A 12744-nucleotide genomic window follows, 5' to 3' on the forward strand; every position below is an offset into this window, starting at 1 on the left:
AAATTTCACTGGAAAGTCTTAAAGAATTGAAATTTCTATTAATTGCATGAATAGGTGTTAAAAATATACTAAGCACCGTAGGATGGTTCTACAATTATGTTGAGTCCTGCGCCACAACACAACACTCATATGTGCAAACACACGTAGGTCCAGATTGGTTGCATTGTGCCTCACTGAAACCAGTTCTCACAAACTCAGAGCATTCTCACTCCTGATCTGTTATTATGAGAGGCTCTCATTCCCTTGGCCAGAAAGCAGGATGCAGATTAGCCTCTTCAAGTGGTTCTAAAGCCGATTTCCACTAAAGCTTCAGGCTCCTGCTTTAGCTACATTCACCTCCATACACAGCCAGCTTAGGTATGTAGGCCCTAGGCCTCTTGATGGATAGACTTCAACTTCCTCATCCACCCAGCAGTTTGTGGAGATGTATACCTTTAAACAAGTTTAGCAGCCCTGGTTTTTTCTTTCTTTTCTTCCTATTTGCTTTTGCCTTTTAAGTCAATTTTGTTGAAGTATAAGTATAAGATGTACCTTTTTCTTTTTTGAGATGGAGTCTCTCCCTGTCACCCAGGCTGGAGTGCAGTGGCACGATCTCTGCTCACTGCAACCTCTGCCTCCTGGGTTTAAGCGATACTCCTGCCTCAGCCTCCCAAGTAACTGGGATTACAGGCACCAGCCATCATGCCTGGCTAATTTTTATATTTTTAGTAGCGGAGTTTTGCCAACTTGGCCAGGCTGATTTCAAACTCCTGACCACAGGCGATCCGCCTGCTCGGCCTCCCAAAGTGCTAGGATTACAGGTGTGAAAAATGCACCTATTTTATATAATTGTACAATTTGATGAATTTGGCACATTTGCATACTCATGTGACCACAGCCATCATCAAGATGTAGAAGATTTCCGTCACCCTGAGAAGCTCCCTGTTTGTCTGTGCCTCTCACCAGCCGGGCCTCCCGTCACAGGCAGCCACTGTCTGCTTTCTGTCACTGTAGTTTAGCTTTCCTTTTCTAAAATCTCACAGGAATGGATCCCCCAGAAAGCACTCTCTGGTGTCTGGATTCTTTCACTCAACATAATGTGTCTGAGGTTCAGTCATGCCCAGGTCAGTAGTTCATTCCTCTTCACTGCTGAGTGGTATTCCACTGACTAGATGTGCAGTGTGTCCATCCCATCCCATTGATGGACACTGGGATTGCTTCCAGTTTGGGGCTTATATAAAGAAGTGTGCCCTTTTGTGACAGTTCCAATCATGTCCTAGGCACTCCATAATTACTAACCAATCCATTTTTCACTTTGAAGTGTCTTGTAAAATTCCAAGATGTTCAGTATACTCTCCATGTCCAGAGAGATGTGTTGCAAAAGATTGTTTAAAACCAGTATTGGGAATTTTTAACAGATTTTTTCACAGGAAACATTCACTTGTCTGAGGAGCATTGACTGAGACCTGCTCCTGGTCAGCACTGTTCTGGGCTGTGACCAGCAGGTAAGAAGGCCCACCCTTGTGGCTCATAGCCAGCAGCGTTGTAGGACTCCTGCAGGAGCCTGGGAGAGCAGGGGCGGCTTCTCAAAGGATACAGAGCTTGGTCTCAAAGGCTGAGTCCGAGCTGTTGTGTCTCTACTCAGCACTGGGCACCAGGTGGATGCATCTGTGAAAACTGAGCTGTCTGTAAGAATTGAATGATGCATGTCCAGACCAAAGACAGCCAACTCAGAACTTTAAAAACACTATGTAGGTCACGCCTATAATCCCAGCACTTTGGGAGGCCCAGGCAGATGGATCAGCTGAGGTCAGGAGTTTGAGATCATCCTGTCCAACATGATGAAACCCCATTTCTGCTAAAAATACAGAATTTAGCTGGGTGTGGTGGCAGGTGCCTGTAATCTATTTGCAAGGCTGAGGCAGGAGAATTGCTGGAGATCAGGAGGCAGAGGTTGTGAGCAGAAATCACGCCATTGCACTCCAACCCGGGCAACAACAGTGAGACTCCATGTTAAAACAACAACAACAACAACAAAAATAACACTATATAGGCCAGACATGGTGGCTCACACCTGTAATCCCAGCCCTTTGGGAGACTGAGGCAGGAGGATCACCTGAGCCCAGGAGTTTGAGACCAGCCTGAGCAACATGGTGAGACCCATCTCTAAAAAAAAAGATTTTAAAAATTAGGCAGGCATGATGACTCACACCTGTGATCCCAGCTACTTGGGAGGCTGAGGTGGGAGAATTGCTTAAGCCAGGGAGGCCAAGGCTGCAACGAGCCATGATCACCCCACTACACTCCAGCCCGCATGACAGAGTGAGACCCTGTCTTCAAAACAAAACAAAACTGCTATGCAGACCAAACAAAACAGCAGCTGAGCACCGCTTTCCATCTGGGGCCCGCTGGTTGTCAACCTTGTTCTAAGTGATTGCTCCTTTCACAGGCCTACTTAGCTCAGTGTAGCTAACAGCTAATGTTTCTGGGAACCTCACCACCCTCTGACAGAACCTTTGGAAAAATTCATTATTCTCATCCTTTTGGGTACAAATGTGTGCCCTGCATCATCCCAGCCAGCATGGGTATGTGCAGGACTATACTGAGCTGGGGAGTGTCTGCGATCGAAATCATAGATTCAATTCAGGAGCAAGCTGGGATCTTTAAGACCTGCTGGTAGGAAAGGCCACTGGGCTTCTGTGAGTCTGCCGCTCTACTGAGCGCATATGAGCGGTGCTCACGTCCCTTGGTATCTTCTGTTATCTACTTCTGAGCACTGATTCTCTCACTTGGCTCAAGCATTGGTGCACTGTCACCTTTACCCTAAATAATTTTATTTCCTTCTATAACTGCAGACTATGCTTCTCCCACAAATATTCCTTGCATCCCCACTGTGTGCCAGGCACTGGATACAAAGATTTTTTAAATAACTGGTAGATAGCCTTTTGGACAGCTTTCTAGGTGCCAAGGTGATTCTAAATGCTTCATGTATGTTAACTCTGCAGCCCCTAAGGCCCTAGGATAGCCCTAAGATACTATTATTACAGATAAGGAAAGGAGGCAGAGACAGGTGAAGTAATTTGCCCAAGATCACAGAACTGGTAAGTGGTGGAGCCAGGTAGGTCCCAGGCAGTCTGGGTCCAAGACCCACACTGTCTACCACTACCTTGTGTGACCATGGTCCCTGTGGTTACAGAATATATAATCTAATGAGAGAACAGCCCGTCCCTCTGATTTTAATACCATGTGTGTGGTGGTTCCATAGGCGGCACAGGCGAGGGTACTCAAGAAGGAGAGCAGCTAAGGAAATCCTAATAACCACAGTTCATGTTTGCTGAAAGTTAAGGTCTCAGCGTCATATAGATAAAAGCATTTTCTCAATAACCCAATCTTACAGGTGAAAAAACTAGACTTAAGTAATGTCTAATTTAATCAAAGGTGGCCCAGATATTTTGAAGAATGGCAAGGGTTTGGGCTGGATTTCTTTTCTTTTCTTTTCTTTTCTTTTTTTTTTTTTTGAGACAGAGTCTCGATCTGTCGACCAGGCTGGAGTGCAATGGTGCAATCTCAGCTCACTGCAACCTCTGCCTCTGGGGTTCAAGCGATTCTCCTGCCTCAGCCGCCTGAGTAGCTGGGATTACAGGTGCCTGCCACCACGCCCAGCTGATTTTTTGTATTTTTAGTAGAGATGGGGTTTCATGGTGTTAGCCAGGATGGTCTCAATTTCCTGACCTCATGATCCACCTGCCTCAGCCTCCCAAAGTGCTGGGATTACAGGCATGAGCCACCACACCCAGCAAGGTTTAGGCTGGATTTCTAGGCTCAGTCTAGACCATAGAGGAAGGGTTTGCCAGGGCCAAGGCCCAGCATAGAGCTCTGGTGGGTTTTAAAATCCATCTTCAAATAAGCATGTTTCAGTTCTGTGTTTCCTCGACCTTATGATGCACCACCTAAACATCTATTTGTAACTTTTTGGAATAAAGGGAAATGGTAATATAAATGCATTTGATTTGTTTTGTTTTTTGCTAACCAGCAGGGGCATAAGTCTATCTGTACAATCCCCCACCTTGGTATTCATTCTGGACAGTGATCCTCAAACTGTATTATGCGTTACAATCATCTGGGGAGCTTCTAAGTGCAGATCGCCAGGCTCAGCCCCTGGGATTCGGATCAGTGGTTCTGGGGAGGGGCCTAGGAGTCTAAATTTTCACAAGCCCCTTATTTCATTCCAATACAGGAACAGGCTTTGAGGATTAGTGGTCTCTGGGTCCTTCTGAATCACTGTTTTTCTTTAGCCGGCAGACTAAATAACATGCTGGGAGGTAGATCTGCTGGGGTTTTTGGGTAGCTAGGTGTGTGGTGCCTGAGTCCTTCATGATACAAGAAGCAAGCAGACCTGTTCAGCCTCAGGAGGAAGGAGACTCAGACAGATGCTGCAAAACAGATGAACCTGGAGGACGCTGTGCTGAGTGAAAGAAGCCAGGCACAATGGACACTCCTATGAAGTGCCTAGGGTAGTCACATTCATAGAGACAAAAAGTAGAATGGCAGTCGCCAGGGGCTAGAGAGGGGAGGGAGAATTAATGTTTAATGTGCTCAGAGTTTCAGCTGGGGAAGGTGAAAAAGTTCTGGAGGTGGATGGTGGTGATGGTTGTACAACACTGACTTATTTATTGCCACTGTGCACTACGCTTAAAATGGTTAAAATGGCAAAATATAACTTTACAGGGGGCGGTGGTAAGCAGACCACCCTCTCCCAGCTTGTATCATTCCCTGCTCTCTTTCAGACAGAGTGATCTCTACTCCTCTGGTTGTGTTGCCTGATGTGTGACAGGCAGTCCTCTTATAGCTGTTCAGGGACAGAACAAACACAGCTCTGCCTACCTTACTTTTCGAACTGTATTAAGCTCTCATTGTTGCTTTCACGCAAAAAAATACGGATATGTATCTGTTCCTCCAGAGATGGATATTGGCCTCACTTAGAGTAAACTTAAATCTGGCAGCTCTGTTCCTAATAACTTTTGATTTCACTATAGCATTGAAATGGAATCCTTTTTAAAGACAAATTAACTGTTAGGAACTCAAATTTAAGTTAAAGTTTAAAGAAAGTTTGATGGAATCAAAGCTAACCATCCAACCCACACAGCTCTAGGAGGAAGAGATACTGCATCTGCACGGCTGGGTTGGCACGAGCATCACTAGTGACAGCTGTGTCTCAGCTTAGATAGCAGGCTTCTTTTGGAACTGCCAATAAGAGGTATTCTGAAATCTTAAATGGGGGTGAGGGGAGGATTGTTTACCAGTTGTGGTTCTTTTTTTTTTCTTTTTGTGACAGGATCTCACTCTGTCGCCTAGGCTAGAGTGCAGTGGTGTGTCCATGGCTGGCTCACTGCAGCCTCAAACTCCTGGTCCCAAGTGATCTTCCTGCCTCAGCCTCCCAAGTAGCTGAGCCCACATGCATACATCACCATGCCCAGTTAATTTGTTTTTATTTTTTGTAGAGGCAGGGTCTCACCAGATTGCCAGGTGGTTTCAAACTCCTAGCCTCAAACAATCCTCCCACCTCTGCCTCCCAGAGTGCTGGGATTACAGGTGTTAGCCACCGTGCCCAGCCCAGTCATCGCTTTCAATAGCAAACCAAAGAAGCTGATTCTGACTAATTTAAGCAGAAAAGAAAGTTTTTGGGAAATTTTTCACAGGATTAATGGTAAAGTTGGAGAACTAGGCTTAGAAAAGAGTTAGGAAGCCGCCACCACCATGAATAAATTCTTATTTTCACTGTGTCTTTGCGTCCTTCCCCCAAGGTTCAGCACTCCTCTCTGGTGGAAGGAGGTGAATATCTGACTCTAGATCACATGCCTATGCCCCACCTTGCTAAGGATCTGGGCAAGGGATTCTGCCACACCTTCAGCCTCCACAGGCTTAAATGATACCTCCTGACCCAACAGGAAGGGTATTCAGCAAAAGAAACTAAGGTTCTCTCCATGTGCACCCTGGACACCACATTTTCTTTGATCTGTTTCTAAACCTTCAGATACCGCATCTGGCCCCTAGGAAGACCACATGCGTGAGTGGTCAGGTCAGCATGGTGAATCAGTCATTGGAAAAGCAAGTCCCCATGCAGCTCCATCTATGGGTGGCTCCAAAGCCTCTTTCCGGCACCCAGCGAACAGCCAGTTCATTCATCTGCTGAGGAACTCCAATCCTGTGAGCTAGGGCTGTCTGTGCACAAGTCTGTCTCAAATGACAGTAACACTAGTGTTACCCTAGGCGGCAATTTGTTCTGGCCTTTCAGGGACAGAGCTCAGTGAAATTCTTGACTCTAAATCTTTACCTAAAATGTGTGACCCCATCAGTAGGTCTTTGATATTCCTCTGACCTAAACTGGCTGCTGACAGCATGAAAATAAACTCTGGCCCACATTCTGAGAACCGCCTTTGCCTTCCTTATCCCCAAGGAGTCAGGGAGTGCTGCAGTGAGACAGAACAGAGAAATGAAAAGCATGAACTGGCAGTATCCACACATGTGGTGGCATAAAACCACACTCAGGACAGCGGCTTCCTCTGGGGAGGAGGTGGGGAAGGGCTCAGGGAGGGGTGACGGGCTTCAGCATTACTAAGTGTTCTGTTTTCTTTATGAAAAATGGACCTGAACCCAGTTTGCTTGTTCAACTATCATTTCTCTAACACCTGATTTTCAAATCCATGGAAACCTTAGTCCACAGACCCTCTTTATTTTCACCTAATAGATGATTCCCCCAGATACTGCCTCCTCTGCCTCAGATCCACACCGTCTCCACCCTGACAGCCCGCCAGGGTCTCACAATCGATGTTGACATTTTTGTATTTGTGCTTTAGTCTGTATCCATAGATGGTTGAGTATTTTGTATTTCAACATTTCATGTGAATGTTATCGTGCTGTACATACGTTTTCACTCTTGTTCTGTTCTGGAGATTTACCTGTGTTGACAAGTGAAGATCTAGTTAGTTCTCACCACTGTATGGTCTCTAAACTATACTTGGTTTTTAAAAGTATCTGAAATAAGGCCGGGCACAGTGGCTCAAGCCTGTAATCCCAGCACTTTGGGAGGCCGAGGTGGGTGGATCACGAGGTCAAGAGATCGAGACCATCCTGGTCAACATGGTGAAACCCCGTCTCTACTAAAAATACAAAAAATTGGCTGGGCATAGTGGTGCGTGCCTGTAATCCCAGCTATTCGGGAGGCTGAGGCAGGAGAATTGCCTGAACCCAGGAGGCGGAGGTTGTGGTGAGCCGAGATCTTGCCATTGCACTCCAACCTGGGTAAGAAGAGCAAAACTCCATCTCAAAAAGAAAAAAAAAAAAAGCATCTGAAATAGCAAACAAAGCAAAATGTCAACATTTGTTAAAATTATGTGGTAGCAACATCAGCATTCAGTATATGACTCTATGGATGTTTCTGTATGTTTGAAAGTTTTCAAAATCTAAAAGAAGAGGGGAGACCCCTAGCAGGGGGGTCCAGCAAGGTGACATCTCAGCACTAGCTGGGCTGGATTGAGACTCTGCTCCTGCAGCTAATCAGACTGAGATTCAAAGTCAGCTTCATGGGATTGGCCTCCTCTTGTTTGCTTTTTGTGGGCATTTGCCTCCCTGGGGAAAGGCCTGAGAGTCTTGACCTTGGGCTGAGGAGTGTTTATGCAGCTGCATGATTTGTGGAAGTGGCCAGGGTAGGCTGAACAGAATTTGCTGTGGGCCTGGCCATTTTAAAAAAGAAACTGGCAAGAGACCATTTCATACAATGGCTGCGATATGTAATTTTTAAAATATTTACAATATACCCGAGCTATAAATAGTCCAAAGATAAATATTGATCATAACGCTGGCTGGGCCAACCTTTGACCTCCTTAGCACTCTACAAACTTGGGTTAAGTGAAGGCAGTGCCTCTTCTGTTATGCTTACTTGCTTACTGGACACCCCATGGGATGCCAGGTGGCCTCTGGTTCTCTTTTTTCTCTATCTGGGGCTTTCAGAAAAGTGAGACTTTTCAGAAGTAAGACCTTTTGACTCATGGCCTGTGTTTTTACAGAACCATTGGCCAATTTTTCCATCAAGCAAATGGTCTGTATTAGGTGAAATAACACACTCATGAAGACTAAATGAAATCGCAGATATGGAAGTCTGCAATTCCCAAAGTGACCATGAGCCCCATTCTATTGCCTCCCTCCTCTGTGGAAGGGCTCCCCAGATCCTTCCCGCCCAGATTCATCTCGGCTTGTGATTTTCAAGTCACCAGGAAGGGCTGTCTCCCTGGCAGCTGCTGGAGAGCGAGACTATTCCTGAGCCCTCCCAGTAAACGTGGCTCCTGCAGTAGTAGCCACACTGATGTGTCCTTCTCTCCACCCAGGCTATGACTTCTGCCAGGTCCTGCAGTGGTTTGCCGAGAGGGTGGACAGGATCATCCTTCTTTTTGACGCTCACAAGCTGGACATCTCAGACGAATTCTCAGAGGCCATCAAGGCCTTCCGGGGACAGGACGACAAGATCCGTGTGGTGCTGAACAAGGCTGACCAAGTGGACACACAGCAGCTGATGCGGGTCTACGGGGCCCTCATGTGGTCCCTGGGCAAGGTCATCAACACACCCGAGGTGCTGCGCGTCTACATTGGCTCCTTCTGGGCGCAGCCCCTGCAGAACACGGACAACCGCCGACTCTTCGAGGCCGAGGCCCAGGACCTCTTCAGAGACATCCAGAGCCTTCCCCAGAAGGCAGCGGTGCGCAAACTCAATGACCTCATCAAGCGAGCGAGGCTGGCCAAGGTAAGCCAGGACATGCCCTGCACAGAGGTCAAGGGCTGGGACTCTGCCCTCTGCTCTCCAGAGGCAAGATGTGTAGGAGGAGGCTCCATCCAGAAGCCTTACGGAATGAACACGCCCTAGGTTAACAATACAGCCTCAGGGGCCGGGTGTAGTGAATCACACCTGTAATCCCAGCACTTTGGGAGGCCAAGGCAAGTATATCACGAGGTCAGGACTTCAAGACTAGCCTGGTCAATATGGTGAAACCCCATCTCTACTAAAAATACAAAAATTACCTGTGAGTGGTGGCGGGCATCTGTAATCCAGTTACTTGAGAGGCTGAGGCAGGAGAATCGCATGAAACCAGAAAGCAGACGTTGCAGTGAGCCAAGATCGCACCACTGCATTCCAGCCTGGGCAACAAAAGAAAAACTCTGTTCAAAAAAAATAAAAAACAATACAGCCTCAAGGTAAGGTGTCCCTGCTGACACCCTAGCTCCTGGCTCTGCACTGCTGGGCAGATCACTAACCCTGTTCTCCAATCTGTACTTTGGAGCTAATAAGAGCACTTCACAAGGTACTTATGAGGACTTGGGGTGACAGTTTGTCAGTGTGACAGAGCACTTGGCATAGTGCCTGGTGCAAAGGGAGGGATCAGTCACTGTACCTGCTACATGGTAGCTGTTAGGATATCAGGACGATAGGAATATAACCAGCCAAACCTGAGACAGGTGGCATTGGTGAGGCCAACGGGATGCTGAGAGGCCACTGCTATTCCCCTTGCACCAAAGGCCAATGTTACTACCTGGATTCAGGGGAGACTTGGCTCAGCCTAACCCTTGGGAGTGTGCTGGTGTGGAGTCACACCTCATCCTCATTCTGCGATGCAGAGTATGAGCCTGCATGCCTGGGCTCCAGGCTCCCTTGCCTCATACCTGAGCCTTTCAGCAGCCCCAGCAGTGTATACCCAATGGGGCAGTGACAGGTGACCTGCTGACATCCATCAAGTGGCAGAGTCAATTCATGTCTCCAAAGAGAGAAAAGCATATCACTCCTCCAAGAGAAAATACAGTGAAAAAAAAATGGCACTTTAAAAAATACGTGCATGTTTCATAAAATCATTGTCCTCTAATGCTGGAAGTGCCTTTAGAGTTTTATCTAGTCCCAGTGAAGTTCAAACCTGGCTGATCAACAGAAGCAACATACAGCCCAGGTCCTGCCCCAGAGCCTCGGCTATAGGGTTGCACATGCACACATAGCCACATGTGCATATACATGTGTCTAAGTGCACACGTTTGCATCTGTGTGTGTGGAGAACTCCCTAGGTGATTCTGATGATCAGCCAAGATGGAATCTAAAGACCTGTGCTGGCTGTCTGATCTTACAAGGAAAAGGCAAGTAAGTGACCTCTCCAGGGTCACCTAATCCAATAATGACAAAGCTAGGACGAGAAATCAAGCCTCATAGCCCCCTGGCCAGCCTTCCGCTTTGGACCCCATCACCTCAGCTGACACCAATCCGCAGGGCTGAATTTCCAGATCCACTAGTACTTGGTCAAGAAATGAAGTCAGCTCACCTTCCCTTTATCTTCCAGCAGCAAGGAACCCATGTCCCCTCCCACATTCCTCTTACCTCTCAGTGAGTGGATGGGCCCTGGGGCCCAGCAGGTCAGCCTTCTGGTCACCACCACTTTGCCCCATTCAGTCACCAAGTGCTCAGCACCCCTGGGCCAAGGCCAGAAGACTCACCTGGTAGAGGAGGGAGGCTCCAAACACCCTGTTGCAGAATGGGGAGCTATGTGCCAGTCACGGTGTGGACGCTGCCACAATTCCAGAGGCAGGGAGGGCTTCCCTGAGGGCAACAGCTGAGACAGGGCCAAGCCTTCCTCCTTCTTGCTGCTCATTAGCAGCCTGTCCTCATACCAGTATGCTCACAGGGCAGCCTCTCGCCTGGGTGAAAATGAACACCTCCCTGGCTGCTGCTGCCCCTCACACAGGACCTCAGTGTCTTGTGTCCCTCTCTGTCACCTGTGTCCCAGTGCATGCACACATTCCTCTGTGTGGCTCAGCTAACCCTCAGTGGTGTGATGCTTGTGTGAGTCACCTTTCTTTATCCACTCTTCCTGGTGCAGGTGGCTTCCTTTCCAGAACCACAAGCCAGTTTTCTCCCAATTCTGCAAGGCAGTTGTGCGAACTAGTTTGTAAATCCACTTATGTGCAGCTCTCCTGAAATGATTTCTCCCACGCCCTTGTCCTGGGCCTAATGCTTGGTAGCAGGAAGGATGGTGATCGCTTGTCTTATGGTATTTCCTTTCTCCAGCAGGTACAACTGAACTTAACCTTCAGGGTATGTGACACCTCACATTATTTTATAACCAAAGTTGGTAACTTGCCATAGTCTTTGCAGATTTAAAGATTTTTTTTTTAACTATTTTTAAGTGCTCAGGACATTCTTCATTTACCAGTTATTGCTGAGGACCCAGTGACTGGTCCATTTGATTTCCCCCTGGTCTTCCCCATTAGATGCCTTGGGGCTTCTGCAACCTTAAACAAGGCAAAGGATGACTTAAAAAAGATACGAATGTTCAGAAACCCCCAGGGGTCAGTGTCATTCACTTGTGAATAAAATTCTTGGAACCCAAATTCATATAAGCTGCTGTATTCAGTCATATAAATAAATAAGGAGCAGAAAGCTCCCTGGAAATGCTGAGCACTTAACCCTCCTAACGGGCCAGGGTGGCCTGGGTGTGGAGAGGCACAGAACACTGCTCTGTATTCTAACGCTGGGAATAATGAAAACCCTTGTGTGGATGCGGGGAGTGGGGGACAGTCAAACTTGCTGAGCTTACTTATAGGAAAAAGGCTTGTGGGTTTTTTTCTGCCTAAGAATAGTATCTGGCTTGTTCCTTTTCACAAAGGAAAGAAGTGCGGATATTTGCAGCCGGAGCTTCTTGGTGCCAGTTGCTTGTGGGTAGTGCCCTGCTGGGGGTGGGGACGGGAATCGGGCTCCACCAGAGGAGAAGCTGGACTCGGCGCACTGGCCTCAGCCGCCCACTCATGGCATTGATTTCACACCACCTGCCGTTTCATCTTCCACCGCCGACTTGTTTGTGCTTAAATGGACAGAGCCTTACCTGAGTTTTTGGTTTTGGACTGTTTCCCCAAAGTGCTTTTATTTTGGTGTATTAACCTTTCTCTTGATCCAGTTTTCCTTTTCTCACACCAACAGTGTTCCAAAGCTCTAGTCTGCATTCCGTGTGCTATTCTGTTTGATCCTGTTGACAACTACACAGTTTGGCACTTTTGTCCTCATTTCCCACCTCGGGAAGCCGAAGCTCAGGATTGTGAAGTCATGTCCCCAAGGCTTCACAGCCTGTAAGCCGCTAAGTATGTGTTGAAACCTCGGTCGGTGTGACCTCGGTCCAGAAAGCCGTCACCTGAAACCGGGAGTGAGCGGCAGCTACAGTACCTCCTCGTGTCCTTGTTTTCCGCACTGACCTGTTATTCTTTTAATTCTGTAAAAGTCTCCATCCACGGAAACCCTACAAAGTTTAGGGTTATCAAGCTGACACTTTGAAAACATGCAAAGGGTAAGTTTTCAGATGTCAGCTAAGAGGTGTCAAGTCTGAGTTGGGTTGTGGAGTGTGTTTATTTATAGAACACCATAATTAAGCAGGACTCATGGCCCATCGAGATAAAAGAAGTGCGTCATCGTTTTAATCAAACTCAAGGTGTCATAACGATGGAATTTTAATAATATGAAAAGTAGATCCTCTTCCCAGAGAGCTATTGAAGCTTCTTTCCCTGCTTTTTCTGTTTACATGTTTTTTTCACAACTCTCTAAGGAACAGGGAACCTTTAGAGTGGGTTTTTGGTTATTCTCAAAGATCACTTCTTACCATCTCAGTAGATACTCTTCTTGAAAGACAGCTCACATGCTGAGATGCCTATCAGGGTTCATTTAATGATTCTTTAAAGGAAGCTATTTTG

The 12744-nt window shown here is 47.1% G+C and overlaps 1 protein-coding gene across 2 annotated transcripts in view; it reads left to right on the plus strand.

Moving 5' to 3' along the window:
- EHD4 (EH domain containing 4) overlaps nucleotides 1-12744 on the plus strand; it is an 86734-nt gene that overhangs the window by 52190 nt on the left and 21800 nt on the right. For both annotated transcript variants that reach the window (XR_013521018.1, XM_035259758.3), the window contains exon 4: nucleotides 8364-8776. Coding sequence is in view for 1 of the 2 variants with exons in the window: in XM_035259758.3 (XP_035115649.1) it covers nucleotides 8364-8776 (413 nt within the window). In the remaining variant the exon portion in view is untranslated. The remainder of the gene's footprint in view (nucleotides 1-8363; nucleotides 8777-12744) is intronic.

The sequence above is a fragment of the Callithrix jacchus genome, chromosome 8 (genome assembly GCF_049354715.1).
Source record: "Callithrix jacchus isolate 240 chromosome 8, calJac240_pri, whole genome shotgun sequence".
NCBI classification, from domain to species: Eukaryota; Metazoa; Chordata; class Mammalia; order Primates; family Cebidae; genus Callithrix; species Callithrix jacchus.